Here is a 19,708-nt window from a genome sequence, read left to right as displayed (position 1 = left end):
AAGGAACATACTTCTTAGTCTTTGGAAAGTATTGCAGTTCCAAAGAAAACCATAATTCATTAATTACTCATAATTCATTGTTAAACAAACAACACAATGCAACAACATCTTCATCCACCTAGGAATGAAAACTAATACACCTGTTCTCAGTTTTAACAAAAATCAAATTTACTCAGAGAAAGTTTTAACAGAAATAATTAACATAATTATTCCTCAGTTACTCTTCATTGATATAGACAAACAACGTAATGCAACAACAAAATCCAGATACTTTTGAAAGCTAACAGCACACTAATAAAGAAGGGTGTTAAGAGCAACATAAAAGATACTGCTTTATTGTTTTGTACATTCTCAAGCAAAAAAATAATGCTTGTATTAATCTGTTTGGAGAGAAGTTGGAAAGGACAAAACAAAAATAAAAAACTTACTTAATAAATAATAAGAATAACGTAAAAATATCAAAGGTTAAAGAGTATTGGGGATAAAATAATAATAAAAAAAACATTGCTTCCCATGAGTTGGCACTTTTTAGCAAAGTGGAATCAACTCAGGATATCCATAAGAATTGCACCCACCATTTCCATAAGTCATCCAGTATCTTCCTATGCTCTCTCCATTAATCCATACCTGACCCTTCCCCATTCTTTCCATGTCCAAAGCCAATGGTTCATTCCCATCCGGTGCATTGGAATAAACCTGAAGTGTTTATTTATCATTATTGTATTGGTAAGCTTATATATAGTTGTTAAAATTCAAATTCCTAATCCACATTAAAAGAAACTATTATCACCATATGCCATTTCAATTAGCTAGAGAATATCAGTGTTTTATGAAATCAAGTTCTAGTGGGTTTAGTTTGAAAATTTATACACCCTATATACACAACTATCGCTAGATATATATACTATATAAAGCAGCTGTCATTAGAACACGTATAAAGCAAGGGCGGCACAAAGAAAAAGGATGATTTGAGTATAGTTCATCTCCAATTATATTTTCATCTAAAGATAATCAAGAAATACAATTAGTACTTAAAGGGATTAACAGATTAATGGAATTGATTTAAGTCCAAGGATCAACGTGATGCCACGTACGTCTTCTAATATGAAAAATGGGTTATGTAATCTTGTGCATTTTTGTTAATAACAGTTCAACAGTTAGGAAAAGAAAATATAAACATGCTTTAACTTGTCTACTTCACATTGTACTCAAAGCATGAAAAGTATATCTAATTGAAATTGAGACCCAAGAATGCTTTTAATGTTTATCTATTCGATTGAACTATCAAATTCATTTAGCTTTGCCATGACATTTGTCTTTGTGTGTAGCCTTTTCAAATTTGCAGTGTGATTGACACTATCACATGGACCAACCTATGAATAAAAGAAACTTCTTTTTTTTTTTTGGTGACTAAGAAACTTCTTATTTAATACAACTATCCAATCGATCAATTATTTGGAAAATGCATCTCTTCTAAGTTCAAAGTGTGACTAATAATTAATCAGTATTATTATAGATTTTTAGTTATTTTTCAAAGTACTGTTCTACCCGTTTCTTCTTCCTTCTTTCCCAGTTAAATCCTAATAAAGACAGATTTAAAAAAGAACCAGAGATATAATTAAAGAATAAAGATAGAAAAGTCACCTTTAAAATTGTGTTAGTAGTGTAAACCCTTGCCAGATAATACAACATAAAATAGTCTTGTCAATAAAGTGCAGGACAAGTACACCTTTGATCTTAGCTTTAAGTTGAGGGTGAATCCTTGGTGGTGAAATCAATTAGATAGATCTTAACTTTTATGTTCTTCCATAAACCACCAAATTCAAATATCAGTAAGAATAAAAAATTACCTATATATTCATTATTCTGAATCCATTTTGTTGAGAACAATAAAATAGATACTTGTCAAGAGTAGCATACATTATTTTCGACTTAAAAAAAAATACTTTTTTTCATTAGACTTATTCTCTGAATGTAGATCTTATTATAAAATCAGCCCATCTTGTTAAAATTATCTTCACAATGTGAAAATATCAAAGTGCATAGTTTCATCTGACAAATATCTTTATTGGTTTTCAAAACTTGTCTATTTATTTTAGTATTGTGTTAGATTGTTGTATGTACCATAAATTCCACAACTTCTTTTGGGAAAAAAAACTCTTAAATGCTGTAAAAGCAGAGGAATTAAGCACTACAAAATAATAATAGCAAAAATCTTTACACTGCAAAAGCAAAGGAATTAAACTCTACAAATAAATTATAAAACAAAAAAGGCCATGTTTGGTGCTTTTTATCAAACTGAGATCATTTTTAGATAGCCAAAATATAATTTCTTTCTTTTAAAAATATTTTGTCAAAAATTAAATCTTTTCAGGAGGTCAAAACGATAGTAGACTGACATTATTTATATGATGATCAGTGCCCCTTTTCTTTTCTTTTTTTCCATACATACGCACATATCAATTCATGAAAAAAAAAATTTCCTTATTTTAAATCAACAATGATGAGAAGACTCAAAAAAGAAAATTTAGAAAACAATAGAAGCAATGCAATAATCTAAATAAGGACCCTTTAGAACCTTCAAGTTGTTTATTTGCTCAAAACAACAAATTTGCTCAGAAGCAAATTAGCAAATTATTTTCTCAAAACAGCACTTCAATTATCTCTACCATTCTGACCTTACTACAAATTATACTACTTTCACCATTAATATAAACATTCAGAGACACTACCACCTTTGCCACTGCTATATGATCAAACATGGTTTGGTGCTGCTCTTTTGCCAAAACTATTCTATCATTTTATCTATTATCACATTTGCTGTGGGAAATGGGAACCACTCTCACTGCATACTACTACCACATATCACTATTCTGTTATCATAATAACAACTAAATTAGTTATATTATATGTCTGTTGAATTTTCAAATTATAGCAAGCTATTATAAACATAATTAAAATTGTTAACAAACAAAATAAGTAGAATTAAAACAATGCTATCCACTATGTCATATTAGATCAAGTTCAGTCTAGAAAAGCTTTAATAATAACATGATGCCATGTTATTGATCACTTGAACCATGCTTTGATTATGATTTTTTTAACCCAGACAATATGAAATAATGCAGCAAGAGTTAGTGATATATAAGATCAAGATAACCAAAGCTAATTCATTTAAAAGATGAAGCGAAGCTATTTTCCTTTCATTTTGAGATGTAATTGTATATAATTGAAGTATATTTCTCTATTTTGTAAGTAGTTTGTGATGTTCTTATTCTTACTTTCCTACTTTTAGTGTTGGATCCAATTAGTTAAAATAAAATGGATATAACACACAAATGTTTATTCTTTCTTCTCTATATGTTATAGAATAAGGGCTGCTGATTACAGGCATCAAACTCAAATAAATTGAAAAAATCAAGAGTATTGAAGAGGATAGCAAAATGAGTAACAAAATTTAATCAAAACCCAAAAATGAAATGATAGAATACCTCTGTCTGCTAGAGTTCTTAGAACTGCATGGTTAGTAATCAAATGCGTAGCCCCATATGTTTCCTCCTTAGAACTGCTTTTGTGTCACCGTTCTCTTCTTCTTATTGAGCTTGTGAAATCCAGTCACATAGTCTCTTCACAACCAAACCAAAATTCTCATTTTTATTGATATCATTATACACTTAAACTCTAAATCACAATCACATAAGTTGCAAACTTTTTCAGCACAAACAAAACTTCCAGAAAATCAAAACAAAAACAAAAACAAAATGGGTAGTCGCCTATTTTTCTCGGTATAAGAAAGAAATAAAGGTATCAAATTTTAAAGTTTACATGTTTACTGACTAAATCTGCTTTGAGTTGTGTTTTACTATTTAAGTTTACCTAAATTTATGTCCTTAACATTGTTAGCATTAGCTTGCCATTTGTCTTCATATAAGCATTCAAAATTTCACCCAGTTTAAGAACATGTATAAATAATATTTTTTTAAATTATTTTTCATTTTAATAATTGAAAAGAGCGTAAAAACTACACTTAGTTATTTCCAGTGAACAAGAGTTAAAACATAGAAGTCATGTTTGTCTTTAAAGAAAAAAAAAACAGACAAACAAAAAATTCTGATATTTAACAAAAAAAAGTCTAATTAAAAAGATGTTACACCGAGTACAATACATAAGCCTATATTAAAATCCACAATTATAAAAATAAGTTAAAATATAAATATAAAATATATATTAAAAATAATTAAATAATATATATTTATATATAAATATATAATAATTAATTTTAATAATTTATTTTAGTATATAAATAATATTTTTAATCAAACATATACAAAATAAAAAGATACACGAGTACATAAAAATAGGGAGATATAAATATTATTTTTTTGCTAATTTTGCCATTCGATTTTATTTGTAATAAAAAAATCAAGAATAATTATCAGTTTTTATAAGTTTTGATTTTTTTAATCAATTTTACATTTATTTTGTTTGTTCATAGTAATATGTTTTTTTAGAATTTTTTTTTTATATTCTCTAATGCATATTGTTATATTTTTGTATCGAAATTTTTAGTACTCATTATTCATATAAAATTTTTAATTATTTCTATTAATACATGTTCTTTTGTATGGAACTTAGTTTTGTATGGAACTTAGTTAATTTTTATTTAATTTTGTATAATTTGACTATATAGGCAGCACACTACACGTAAACCGCTATAGCCTATAGCGGTTTACACTCACACACACAAACACACACGTAAACCGCTGCTGCCAGCAGCGATTTACACTCACACACTCACACACATAAACTGCGGCTAGTTGTAGCGGTTTATGCACACCTGTAAACCGCTACTGCCAGTAGCGGTTTACATAAAATAGTGAAACAATGCATTTGCGTATATAAAACTGAAACAATGTATTTGCGTAATATTGGGGCTCAAACAATTTATAAGCGTAAATTGCCCTTAATAAAATAATTAACAATTTGAAAATATTAGTTAACGTTATTGCACATGTATCATTTGAAAAAAAATTAAAGGACAGTAGATTTTTGTATTTGAAATAATTTTAATATTTAATAAGAAATAATTATTCAAAAGAATTATAAGCTTTTTGTTACGTCAACTAAAAAAAATAATTTTTAAGTTGATATATTTTAATAAGAGTAAAATGTATTTTTTATTTTTAAAATTTTTTAAAAGTTAATCAAATATTTAAAATTTTAATTTATTTTAATTTTATCTTAAAAGTATAGACTTGACAATTAAAATTTTTAAAAAAATTATGATCTATCCAATAATAATATATGACTACCATATTTGATTAACTTGTGTTAAGAATTATTTTTGTTAACTTTTTGTTAAATTAGTTCAAAATTTAATAAAAAAATAGTAGTTAAGAATATATTTAATGTAAATTAAAAATTGTTGAGATAAAAATAAATTAAAATAAAATAAAATCTTTTTAAAAAAATTTACATATTTTAAAAATAAAAATATATTTTAATTTTTTTAATTTATTTTTTTTGTTTGATAACTATATTATAACTTTTTAATAATTGGTGAACTAAATATTTAAATTTATTATAATACTATATATACTAATTGAATTAGAGAAGATCATAACTCCCGCTTAAAAATTATTTCCAAACTCATTGTCATGAATAAAACATTTTAATAATAATAAAAAAATGTATCTTTCTCTCTTTCACTCCCACTTGTATATACAGATATACACACATTTACTATTACTACCATTCAAATTTAAATTGGCACCTAACTTTTCACCAATCAAGAAAAAGATGCAACTTTTAATAGGTTAGAATATTAAACAGTTAGGAGAGTTGGAAACTTGGGATGCTCAAGAGTTAGAAAGCTGGATCAGATCAGGAACTATAGTTCTTGAGTCTTAGTGGATTTAGATAAGAAGTTCTCCTCACTAATTACACGCATTAAGAAAAATCAAGAGAAATAGATCACTTTCTTGTCACCAGTGGTCTTCTCCTTCTTGGAGTTGTTGACCTTGTCAAGGAAAGGATTACCGTTGATGGTGTTGACGGTGCTAATAACGGTGCAGCTGATGATGCAATTTCTGCAATTTTTTTACCATGCCATCCGCCATAATTCTACAGGAGATTTGTAGCTTACCCCATGAACAGCCATCTGAAATATAAAGGTACTTATGAGATCTGATTTGAGAGTCTCCAATTATAAGAGCGTTCTATTTCTAATAATAACAGGTGTATCTCTTTTTCATAGATCACCAAATTATATTATTTTTGTTTTTGATTTTTCAAATTGGATTTCTGTTGAATAGATTTAGTTTTACACATGTTGGTTTTCACTAACATAGTTTATCTGATGCAGAGATATTGCAGATTTATAGATCATACTGATGAATTTGACGGGTTGGTTATGGGATTTGCGTCGATCTACTTCTTCACCAGATTATAAGTAAGTTAGTGAGATTCTCAAAATGTGCCTGCATAACTTGATCTATTTAAATTAATAGATTATGCCTCCATCTTTAAATTTAACAAATTAAATTAAATCTATTGTTAATGTTTCTGTAAATTTTATATAATTTTTTTTTTACTTTTATTACGTGTTTCCCTCTTAATTTGTGTGGAGAGTCCTGCTCCTGACAATGGTGGATAGGATGATATTTAGATGAAAATTGGCAAGATTGTAGATAAAGTTTTGTTAACAAAGTGGTGACCACTCATGACAGAAGCTTCATACTATGAGGTAATTAAAAAGTAAACAATATAAGAACATGATGTTTTTTTGTGAGTATAGTTGATAGTTTTTATTACAATTGTATGATTATATGTTTATTGATTTGCCTTTTTATCTGTTATACATGATAATGGCAGTTGGCTTAATTGTTTTGCATACTTTTATCTATTTGCCTTTTTATATGCTTCTATGTTTCTATTTAGCTTGATCCAATTTGTGAAATCTCATATGTTCAAACAACTGATAATATAAGAGATTTTTTAGGGATATTGCTTCCATGTAAAATAATACAATTTTACATAGAGATGGTTTTGTAATGATATTTTGCCAAAACTTATCATCTGGATAAATTTATTGTAGAATAACTACTAACTGTGCAACATTAATTTCAATTGAAAATTATTAACTCTAATGTATATGTATATCACAGTCCGCATAATAGATGCTCTAATCAAGGCTTTACTACTTCTAAGTGGTCTATAACAATGGTGTTAAATTTTTCTCCTAGTTTCGACCATTCACCTGTGAATTTTGCATGATTACTCTTTGCTATACTCTGTTGATGCCGCAATTGTGGCACCTTTTTCCTCCACTCATCTCTTTGAGCTTTGAGTGTCTTTGCTTCTTCAAATACATCTTTCTTTTTCTGAACAACAATCTTCTTTTCTGATTCACAATCACATAACTTAGCTTTGATGGCATTCATTTCCTCTTCCAGCTCCTTCTTTCTTTTCTCCATCCAATCTAACTTTTGCCTCAACTCCCTGTGCTTGTTCTTGTTTCCTTCCAATCCTGCTTCTAATTCATCAACCCTTTGTAGCTCTGATGCTGTGGACTCAATATTCCTACATGATTCAATGTATTCCACACTGCAACAATTGAACAACCATGAAGCTTCTGATACCAAGGTTTCAACTTCTCCTGATATGCCATCTTTTGAAGACAAATTGGATAGGTAATGCAAACTGTTCTTCATGACATTGTAGTTTTCTTCATCCAACAACACTGAAGCATCATTCTTTGTGATGAAGTCTTGTACTGTCTTCAATGCTTCCTTGGCTTCTTTACTTGGAGCAGTGGTGGTTGCTGGATCATCATTGGAATTCGGGGAAAGAACATCATGTGTCTCAGCATCAAGAGTAGCATAAAATGCTTCCATCTCCACATCATTATCATCTTGAGTTAGAGGAGCTTGATTTATCAAAGGCTCATCAAATTTTATTAGCAAAGTGGTGCTACAAGTTTGTGTGTACATTTTCTGTCCACTATCTTTATCACTACTTGATGGAGTGGTGGGAATTGGGTCATGAACGTTTTCTGTGTTAGCTATGGATGGTGTTTGATATGACTCTCCTACAGCATTTGCTAGATTATCCTCATATGCTAGAGTAAATCCAAAACAAAAGAGAGTGTGAAATGATTAGTCAATGCATAGAATAGGGTATTATAGTCAATGTAGTGTTAAACAGAGCAATTGAAGTTGATAAAAAAATATGATGTTAGGCTTTTCAAAAACAGAAACGCCAAGAATCAAGAAAAGAGATTAATCTCTTTCAAAAATAGTTCCATTTGCTTTCTAGGAGATGCTTTCTCGAAATGAAAAACCCGAATTTTCTTGGCTGCTCTTAGAAGGGAGACTGAGACCAAGAGACAGAGACTAAATTAAGTCTTTAGATTATGTTTGGTATAAAATATACTAGACTGAGTTATGTCTAAATATTATGTTTTTGGTTTAAGATAAATATGAAGGTTGAATGGTAGATTTGAAATTTAAAATGTTACGTGAGAGTATTTTGGAAAGAAATGTTAAAGTTTCAGTTTCTAATCCCAGCAATTTCAATTCCCTTTGTCTCCACTTTTTAAAAATACTAAAGGGACTCAAATTTTGTGTTTCGAGACTGATTTTCTTCTAATTGATAAGTTAATGGAATTAAATTGTTTCTTTTTATTCAACTTAGATAGCTAATGAAACAATAATAATTTATATGTTGATCAAGAACTAAATAATTTTGTTTGCATGGGTGCCAATCTTGTCCTAGTTTTTATTTATGAAAATGAATGTTCTCAAGTACAAATTTCATAAGACTATATCATGTGTAGTTTTTCGCCACATTAATTATTAAGAAATGCCACACATATATTTACCTTGGACACTAATTGTGTTAGTTTTGTGCTCTGTAACAATTGTGTTTGACTCCCAATTCAAATTGTCACTGAATGATGGAGATGGAAGCAATGAATGAGATACTATTTCTTGCTCCACACTTCTTTCCAATGAAGTCAAATTTTGATGCCTTTGCACAAATTGTGTAGGAGAATATCCAATACCCTCCAAGCTATGAACTTCTTCCAACAAGAACGGATCAGTGAATCTTATATCTTCCATGTTACTAAATTGCTTGAATACATGGAGTCCAATTTGCATCATGCTCTCATATATAGTTCCACCACCTACTCCATGCACTGCATGATCAGAAGACAACTCCACATGATTCCATTCATCTTTAGAAATCACATTGTTTACCTCATCTTTGAATTCAGTTTGTTTTGGACCCAGAGTTAGAATCAGTATGTGATCTTTTTGCAGAGAGAATAAGGAAAAAAGATGCATTTCATGACCATTGATGGTCAACTTGGGTTCAAATGAAGTCTTTTTCAGTTCATTAATCACAAAGAGTGATATGGCTGGAAACTTGTTTCTAAACCAGAAAGAAATTGATGATCCGTGGCGAGAATAGTTGAACCACTCCTGAACTTTTGTTCCTGGCATTGGCAGCCATGATTCCTTGTCATTTACATCCTCATGTAAATCCTGCTTCTCATAAGAATTCGGCAAGGTCAAGAATTTTTTAACTTGTTTGATAACTAAGTACTTGACAGAAAAAGTGACATTCTAATGCCCTTAAATCAAGATAGTAAGACTCACACATGATGTTAATTACAAAATTAATAACTAAACTCACTTTCTCTCATTACTAAATTCCTTGATTTAGAGGATTCTTTTCCTAAAATGACATTATTACCTATATCACAAACCACCACCACCACCATTAACAACTCTTAACCTAATGAAAATGTCAATCAAAACAAAACAACACAAGAAATCATTTGTGATGGGGCAACAAATGTGTGCTTATATCAAGTCTAAATATTTTATAAAGTTTTTAGAATTTGGGGTTTAGAGTAACCTGGTTAGAAAACATGCTCCTAGAAGAGGAAGTCAACAATGTAGAGCTTGGTGCATGCAAAACTTCTATGCTAGGTGGAATGCCCCTTATTTCCTCAAGATTCTCACAACCATCCAAAATGAGTTCCTTCAGAAAGTAACAATCTTTGGTGAATGATAGGAGAGTGAGGTCCAAACTTTTTAAGGATATGCATCTTCTTGCAGAGAATTTTTCAATGTTTGGTGGAATCCCTCCGACTTCTCGAAGATTCCCACAATAATCCAAAATAAGTACCTTCAAGAAGGTACATCCTTCAATGCATGCAGGAAGAATTGTGAAACTGTTGGATGATAGATTCAGCTCTTTCACATTGACAAACCAAGGAACACTCCTTTGAAGAAACTCATTTGATACATTGCAGTTTCTGAAATCAAAGTGTTGCTGATTGGAAAACACAACCGAGCTTATTTGCTCCTCAACTTTCTCTTGTGAATGTAACAGCAAACCATCACAGTTTCGAATTCTCAAGCACTTAAGCTCTTTCATCAGAAAAATGCCACTTGGCAACAGAACAATCTTAGAGTGCCACAATTCTAATCTTTCAAGCCTAGTAATATAACGAATTGAAGGTGGGAATTCTTTTATTGGAGTGCATTCTAACTCAAGTTTTGTTAAACTTTCCATCTTCCCTAATATTTCTGGAAAACTCTCAAGACTTGAACAAGACGAAAGGCGGAGTTGCTCGAGAGCAGGCAACATAAGGTCTGGAAAACTCCTAAGCTTGCAACAACCCTTTGCATCCAACATTCTAAGTTTATTTAGCAAGCCAACTGATTTATGAACTTCAGTTAAGTTCTTACACCAACAGAAAGACAATTCTTCCAAATGTGGGGCAACAGATAAATCAGGTATTTGTTCTAGGTGCTGGCAATTTCTGAAATTCAAAACTCTCAAATTCATGAACTTCTGCCAAAGAAAAAGTAATATAAATCAAATAAATAGGCTTAAAATGGATAAATTAATGTTCATGATTATAAAAAAAATAGACTTCTTGTATTGTACTTGCCTTTTGCTTCTGAAAGAAACTAATGAGTGATGATATGGAACTATCTGGTAACCACAATATGGCTATTTCCTTTGGATAAAAATCAAATGGGAAAATTTGTGAAGGATATCCTCGCCATTTAAGCACTTTCAAACTATTTGGAAGATGTTTGGGACTGTCTGAAAAGTCACCTTTATTAATATCAATTGTTCTGAGATTATTCATCTTTATGAATGCTACACCATCCCAATTAAGTTTTTCATCAGCTTTGGGGAATGCTAGCTTGATAATTTCAATTTTATGGCTACCCTGCTAGCCCATAAAAGCAGCAAACAACTTTAGATAGATAATGACCTTAACATATCATTTAAAGGATTAAAGGAAAAATAAGAGTTAATACTCAAAATGATTGTTCAAAGATCACACATAAGTCAATTTAAGTCATACATAATCTTTCATGAACCAAATTTGAGCATTGTAAAAGAGAATCCAACTTACCTTGTCTTGTTCCAAAACACGTTTTGCATCCTCAAAGTTCCAAATTCTGCTACGCCCTCGAGGGTCTTCTGATTCTTGTCGAACAATTTCTCTACCCATATCTTGAATCAAATCATGTAACATCACTCTATCATCTTCAATCTTCACCAAAGACTTATCAATCAAAACTCGCATGCTGTTCTTGGGGCAAAAGCCGTGATGAGCACGCAGTATCTCCTCAACATACTTGGATCTATATCCATTAAAGAAACAAGCAAAGTCAAGAAAGATCTTCTTCTCTTCCTCCTCCAATCCATCAAAACTCACTTTAAGAATCTCTTGAATCTCCCTCTTAGGACTTCTTTTATACTGATCCAAAGCAGATTCCCACTCATCTTTACTCTTACCAAACAAATTAGCCCCTATTACTTCCAATGCAAGTGGCAAGCCAGAAGCAAAAGCAACCGTTCTGTTCAAAATGTATGAGTAACTTGGATCAACCTCTCTTGTTTTGAAAACATTCCATCTAAGTAAATCAAGTGCTTCTTTATCATTTAACTTCTCCACTTCATATGTTCTTACAATTCCATGACTCGTTAACAAGCCTTTGTTTCGAGTTGTTACAATGATTCTACTACCAGAACCAAACCAAACAGAGTCCCCTGCAACTGCTTTTAACTGCTCCAATCTATCAACATCATCTACAATCAACAGAACCTTCTTTCGATTGAGCCTACGCTCTATCACCTTCTTTCCTTCACTGACATCACCTAACTTAATATCTCTTTCATCACCAACTAACTTTGAAAGCAGCATTTGTTGGAGATACACTAAGCCATGTGTTATTGAATTTTCTCTTACATTACCAAGAAAACATACACCTTCAAATGAGTCAGCAATGGAATTGTAGACGGCGCGAGCAAGAGTTGTTTTACCTATTCCGCCAATGCCATGAATCCCTACCATGTGAACTCTGTCACTGGATTCAACATCCAAAAGTAAGTTCAGTTCTGGAATCTGAGATTCTAGTCCAACTACTTGATCTGAAACATATAAACAAGTGTGATGAATCCATTTGGAGACTGTTTTCACAATCTTCTCAGTAAACTCGCATTCAGATTCGGCCCTGTGCAGTCAACATGCTAAGGTTAACCAACACATGCATCACAATTCAAATCTTTTCATGTTATGCCATGGTTTGATAAATAGATTCTATGCATGTCTTTTGCTATTTAAGCTTACTTTTAAGTAAGTTTTAATTTTAGTATCTTTTCATTTTTGGAATCTAAGATATTTTATTTTAGATTTTATTGTTAGTAAATACCAACATAATCGTTAAACTCCGACGTCATAAAATAAAAATTTACCAGAACGAAAGGCAAAAAATAAGAAATTTAAAAACAGTTTTGAATAAAGTTTTTTATTTTTTAATTATTCTATTACTTTCTATAATTTAATTAAATTTATAATTAAATTTTTATACTTTTTTTTTCTTTCAATTGAGCTTCTATACTCCTTTTAATTTTATAATTAAATCCTTTTCGAGTAAAAAATATTAAAATTATCGGAATACTCTTTCCAAAAAAATATGATGAAAGACCTAATTATGAGTATCTTTAATTTATGAAAAAATATTTCGTTAACTCTAATATTTTTTAAAGACTTAATTACAAAATTAAAAACAGTATAAAAACTCAATTAAAAAATATATATATGAATCTAATTATAAATTTGTTAAAACTATAAAGACCAACAAAATAATTAAACTTTTTTATATCATTAGGTAGAGTTGATTAGTTGGATGAAAAAAACGTTATACATTGAAATGTGACACAATTCTGCTTTGTTTGGTCTAACACAGCCTTACTCATTTTAAATATTCATAAATGATGCATGTTTATTGATCGTTATTAAAGAGATGAACAAAATCTGGAGTATTGCATAGAAATATAGCAAGGTACCCAAGTTTAAAATGAAATCCAGAAAGATTAGCAGCTTGCATAAAAGCCATCTTCCATTTCTCCAACCTCTCTTTATCTTCCTTGAGCTTCATCCTCTCCTCATGTTTTTCCATTGCTTCACCAAAACTCCCCCTCAGATTTCGCACATCGGAAGGATCCACGTCATAGAACACCGGCAAAACAATCTGCCCCTTCGTCTTGGCACACTCCATGATGTTAACCAGTTCGTCCAAGCAGAAACTTGAAGTTGCATAGTTTTCCGAGAACACCGGAATTGCAATCATGGAGTTTTCAACTGCAGTGAGAAGTGAGCGTGTGATATCCTCTCCTCGCTCGATCTCCACGTCATCAATGAAGGTGTGGAATCCCCTCCGGCAAAGAGCTTTATAGAGATGGCCAATGAACCGTTGCCGAATATCTTTGCCTCTGAAACTCAAGAACACATCGTAGGTCCAATCAGCCATGAATGATAACAGTAACACCTCGCTGTTCTTTACACTCTACCTATCTAATGAGTCGATTTAATTAACTGTATTCTTTTTTACATATACATAGGTATAATTTTTCCCTTAAAAAAAAAAAATCTTGGTCAGATACCTAGGTATATGTTGAATATTTTTTGTGCGACGTATCGGGATCACTATTAACTATGCGCCTTAGTGTCAGCACGTTGTGCTGGAATTTGGCAGTTTCTATTCTGTTCATAAACAACAAGAAGAATATAGTATAATTTGGAAAAAGCAACTTAGCAATAGCAAGCTTCACTTTGATAAAAGAATCTATGATCAATATCATGATGAAATGTTGCATACTTGCATGGTATTCTGCTCCTTCGCAGCAGGTTTTGGCATTACACTTACACATAACAACAGAATTTTCACCGATGCAATGCAACATCCAGTAACAGAAAATGTACCATAAACTACTCTTGAATTCTTACACAGACATCTCAGTCCAAAACAATGGTCTTAAATTTTTCTCCAAGTTTTGACCATTCAGCTGAGATTTTTGCTTGAATAGCCTTTGCTAGACCCTGCTCGTGCCTCAAACGTGGCACTTTTTCACCCCTCCACTTGTCTAGTTGAGCTTTAAGTGTCCTCCCTTCTTCAAAGATATCTCTCTTCCTCTTCAGGGCCATATTCTTTTCTGATTCATAAGCAGATAAGTTAGCTTCAACAATTTTGATATGCTCTTCTTGTCCCATTTTACCTTTTTCATTTTCCATGGCTACAGCTTCTTTGAACTGATTCTTGTTAGCTTCTAGACCTGCTTCCAATGCATCAGCTTTCTGCAGCTCGGATGTCGTGTACTCAAATTTCATGCTTGCTTCCACGAAATCCTTACTCCAATGGGTCAAGAACCATGAAGCTTCTGATATCAAAGTTAGCACTTGTCCTGATAGGCCATCATCTGCAGACAAATTGGAAAGGTACTCTAAGCTAGTTCTCACTGCACTGTACTGTTGTTGATGCAACAGAACCGAAGCATCGCCAGAGATGAAGTATTTTACTATTTTTATTGCTTCCCTGGTCTCTTCGCTTAGAGCATTAGTGGACAAATGATCTTGGGAACATGAAAGAACATGACTCCTAACATCAAGAGAAGAATAAAATGCTTCCATTTCTGTATCATCTTGAATTGGAGGAACTTGATTTATGTAAGACTTGTCAAATGTTGTTGGCAATCCAGTGGAACAGGTTTTCACGTATATTTCTTGTCCACTAAGTTTTCCACTTGATGATGTGGGACTAGGGGACTGCATACTTTGAGTCTCATCAAAAGGGGCTTGAGATGATTCTCCTGGAGCCTTTGCTAGACAATCCTGGGATACTAGGTAAAATCCAAAAGGCAGGAGACAAGACAAGGTTGAGATTAATGATTGGCGGACTCAAATAAATGATGGCAACTATTAATAAATATTATAAAATAATTTTAAATACATAATTATAAATATGAATAAAAAAATATTTTGTGAAATAATAAAAGTTTAATCACATAAAAATATATATTGTAAATTTATTAAAATTTTAAGACTGGCAGATATCTATATAATATCAAAGATTATCTTTATATATACATAAAAAACTGGTAGTTATCTATATTTTCCTTGACAAAATCAATTATGCATCTCATGAAACGAGCGAAGTACACAGTAAAACTAAAAGTAATACTGAAAGCACATGAGAAAGAAATGTAATATTTACCTGGGAGTGGGACAAGAGTGGAGCATCTTAACTGCTCTGAAGGCATTGAGTTTGAGTAATTCTTTTTATTGTCGAATTCTGGAGGCGGAAGCAATGAAAGCAAAACTTTGCATTGTCCCATATACGGATCGACTAAAGCCAACATTTGTTTCTGCTGCATAAATTGTCTCTGAGAATGTTCCCTTTCCACCACTCTCTGCTCTTCTTTCAGTGGATCAGTGAATTGAATATCCTCCATGCTACTACTTCTTTCAAATAAATGGAATCCAGTTTGAATGACAGGCCCATGATTGACCTTAGAATATGTCAACTCCACATGATTCCATTCATTTTTTAGAAGTACACCAGTCATCTTATCTTTGTTTTTTATTAACTCTTTACTCACATTCAGAATTAATTTATTGTATTTTTCCAGCCAAAAACTGTAAAAACTATGCACTTCGCGGTTGTTGATCTTCAATTCTGGAACATCTAAGGATAATCAATCTCATTTTAAATGGGAAACAGGTTTTGATAATTATGCTTTTAAAAAAGGGTTTATAAATAAAGATTCAAAATATACAAAAATACCATCAAAATACGTTCCTAAAATTCAGGAAATGGAAGGAGAAAGAATGCTCGATTTAGACTGCAAAAAGAACGAAAAAGAAATTTTCGAAAATTGGTTGAATTCCTTCCTATTAGAAGCCTTTACTAATCCAAAACTTGGTGAATTGTCTGGAAGGGACATTTGGAATTACATAGGGTTTCATACTAAAGGAACTATAAGAGATTATATGACATCAATAGAAAACCAAATAATAGAAGAATTAGAAACAAAAACAACAGCTTATAATAAGATATTATATATAATGATGATTCTATATAAAGAATTTTTTGGAAAAAATATTATAGATCATAGACAAGAAGTCTATAATAAAGAATATCAAGAAGCAAAAAAATTATTTAGCTAATATTCAGATATATGATTTATGTAATGTGGAGTCTTATATATGTGAATATAGAATACATTATTACAAATTAAAAGAAGAAGATAAAAATCATTATCTTAGTATGTACATAACAAAACTTCCATATCCTGCTAATGAATTTATAATGGGAAGATTTATAAGAGAAATAAATAGAGGAACAATTGAAAATAATTTTGGTGGAGCAACCTCTGCAATAAGAGAGGAAATAAAAGAACGTTGTATGCAAGAAGCAACTCAAAAAAGATTTGCAAATATAATCAGAATTTGCTGTCAGGATAATGAGGAGATACCTCAAAAATATGGTCTTAATAAAAATTTTTAAAGAAAAAGAAAATATCAATTTAGAAAAAGAAAATACTATCCAAACTGGAGAAAAAAGAGATATTTTAGAAAAGAAAATAACAATAAAAACAAAAGACAAAGAAATAACTATTGCCCAAATAAAAAAGAAAATTGTAAATGTTGGTATTGCCAAGAAGAAGGACACTACGCAAATGAATGCCCGAAAAAGAAGGATAAAAAGGATCTTACTAAACCCATAGAAATTGCTAAGTCTTGTTTCATGGAACCACTAGAAGAATCTGATGATAACTTAGACTATATTTTTGAATATGTCTCGGAAACAGACTCAGAGACTGAGTAATAATGCTACATTTATTACTATAAAAATAACAGAAAAGTTTATAAATGCTTTCATAGATTCTGGGGCAACACAATGCTTTGCTAGTTCAAATATAAAACTTGATTGGAAAAAATTAAAGAAACCATTAAGAGTTAGAATAGCTGACAAATCAATACATAAAATTGACCAAAAAGCAGAGATGGTTGAAATTTTTATTCAAAATTATAGGTTCATTGTTCCATCTATATATATGTTAGATTCTGGAATGGATTTTATCATAGGAAATAACTTTTTAAAGCTATATCATCCATTCATTCAAGAATTAACATATATAGTTTTAAAAGCTCCACACGATTCTTCAATAAATCAAAAATCAAAACGTATAAAAATACCAACTACTACTATAGATAAGATCTTAAAATTTAAAATATTTTCTATATTAGAAACATGTTATTTAAATCTATACTTTCAGATAAATATTCCAAAAAATAATCTTGAAATAAAGATAGAAGAACTCTTGGATGAAATTTGTGCTGAAAATCCTTTAGATATTAAAAATACAAATAACGAATTAGTAAGCATTAAATTAAAAGATCCCACAAAAGAGATAAATGTTCCAAATAAAATTCCTTATTCCGCGAGAGATAGAGAAGAGTTCTCATTAGAATGTAAAGATCTCTTGGAAAAAGGAATTATAAGATTAAGTAAAAGTCTTCATGCGGCTCCAGCTTTTTATGTTGAAAACAATAATGAAATTAAAAGGGGAAAACGAAGAATGGTAATAAACTATAAGAAAATGAATGAAGCAACTATTGGTGATGCTCATAAACTTCCAAGAAAAGATTCTATTTTAGAAAAAATCAAAGGAGCAACTTGGTTTTCATCTCTTGATGCAAAATCAGGATATTGGCAACTTCGTTTAGACGAAGAAACAAAGAAATTAACTGCTTTTACTTGCCCAACAAAAGAATCAACAAGTGTGTTGCTTTATGAATGGAATGTATTACCATTCGGATTAAAGCAAGCCCCAGGTATTTATCAAAGATTTATGGAAGAAAATCTAAAAGAGTTAAATGAATTTGTTTTAGTATACATTGATGATATACTAATTTTTACAAAACAGGATAAAGAAGATCATCTTCAAAAATTATTAATAGTTTTAGAAAGATGCAAGGAAAAAGGATTAGTTCTTAGTAAAAAGAAAGCAAGAATAGCAAAACAAGAAATAGAGTTCCTTGGATTAATTCTATCCACTCAAGGAAAGCTAAAACTTCAACCAAATGTTCTAGAAAAGGTAAATTTATTTCCTAATAAAATAGAAGATAGAAAACAATTACAAAGATTTTTAGGGTGTATAAATTATATTTCTGATCAGGGATTTTTAAAGAATATAACAGAATACACTAAAAACTTATTTCCAAAAATAAGTACTAAAAAAGTATGAAAATGGGATGAAAAAGATAGTATACAAATTCAAAGAATTAAAGAATTATGTGAAAAACTTCCAGAACTTTATATTCCAGAAGAAAATGACTACTTAATAGTAGAAACAGATGCTTCAGACATAACCTGGTCAGGATGTCTAAAAGTTAAGAAAGCTATAAAAAGTTTGGAACAAGAAAAAGAATCACTAGATTCTAAATATCCCCCAAAGGAATTACTTTGCAGGTATATTTCAGGGACTTTTACTCCAACAGAACAGAGATATACTACTCATGAAAGGAAAACTCTAGCAGCAATTAAATCTCTTAAGAAATGGAAAATTGATTTACTACCCAAAGAATTTACCTTAAGGACAGATTCAAGTTATTTAACAGGTTTCATACGATATAATTTAAAGGTTGATTATAATCATGAACGATTGGTAAGATGGCAATTATTTTTGTTATAATATCCAATAAAAATTGAATATATTAAGGGTGACAAAAATGTTATTGCAGATACATTAACAAGAGAATGGAGTTCGTCTACAACGCATTAAATCAAGAAATTCAGAAATACGAACAAGAACTCGAAAAATGCAAGCATTGTCAGTAAATAAGGACACAGATCCAATCCCTCAAGAAGGCCATCGAAGCAATGAAATCAACACAACAACCAAAACCATTAGAGTTCAGCCAGCTAAGCGTGGTGGACAAATCAGGTGAGAAAAAAATTCCAGAAAATAAAACAATTGCTGAAATTATCAAAAAATCTACCCAAGATAAAAAATATTATGTAATTTATAATGGCCCCATGAAAGGAGTATATGATGCCTGGGAAAAAGCAGCACCATTTACACAGCAATCAAGGATAATTCATAAAGGAGGGTTTTTAACACTGGAAGAAGCAAATGAATCCTTCAGAGAATATGAAGCTCTTCATCCAGAGCAAACCCTAAAAAGAGCAGATAAAACTCCAATTCAAACCCAGAGAACAGGGATAATAAGAAACATTCCTACAAGGGCTGAAATTAAGGAAAAGAAAAGGGTTTGTAGATCAAATCTCAGAGAAACCCTTAACATAATCCTGAATTGGACTGAAGA

The 19,708-nt window shown here is 30.8% G+C and overlaps 1 protein-coding gene and 1 long non-coding RNA gene across 3 annotated transcripts; one reads left to right on the top strand and one right to left on the bottom strand.

Moving 5' to 3' along the window:
- Window positions 1–5,786: 5,786 nt before the first annotated feature.
- On the top strand, window positions 5,787–9,187 carry LOC112801810 (uncharacterized). Of its 2 annotated transcripts, XR_011882234.1 has the most exons (4): window positions 5,787–6,173; window positions 6,365–6,451; window positions 6,629–6,745; window positions 9,050–9,187. It is a non-coding gene; the product is annotated as an uncharacterized lncRNA (long non-coding RNA). The 2 variants fall into 2 exon arrangements; XR_011882235.1 differs by lacking the exons at window positions 6,629–6,745; window positions 9,050–9,187 and having other exon boundaries at window positions 6,365–6,563.
- A 713-nt stretch (window positions 9,188–9,900) lies between these two features.
- Window positions 9,901–13,850, bottom strand: LOC112803708 (disease resistance protein Roq1-like). Its single transcript, XM_025847188.3, has 4 exons — window positions 13,387–13,850; window positions 11,447–12,551; window positions 10,970–11,257; window positions 9,901–10,869 (listed from the first exon to the last, which is right to left on the bottom strand). Exons 1-4 carry the CDS (start codon window positions 13,848–13,850, stop codon window positions 9,901–9,903), a joined length of 2,826 nt encoding a protein of 941 aa, XP_025702973.3.
- Window positions 13,851–19,708: the final 5,858 nt, after the last annotated feature.

Source organism: Arachis hypogaea, chromosome 5 (assembly GCF_003086295.3).
Source record: "Arachis hypogaea cultivar Tifrunner chromosome 5, arahy.Tifrunner.gnm2.J5K5, whole genome shotgun sequence".
NCBI lineage: Eukaryota > Viridiplantae > Streptophyta > Magnoliopsida > Fabales > Fabaceae > Arachis > Arachis hypogaea.
Note: the sequence above shows the minus strand (reverse complement) of the source record. Positions and strands in the feature narration are given on the sequence as shown.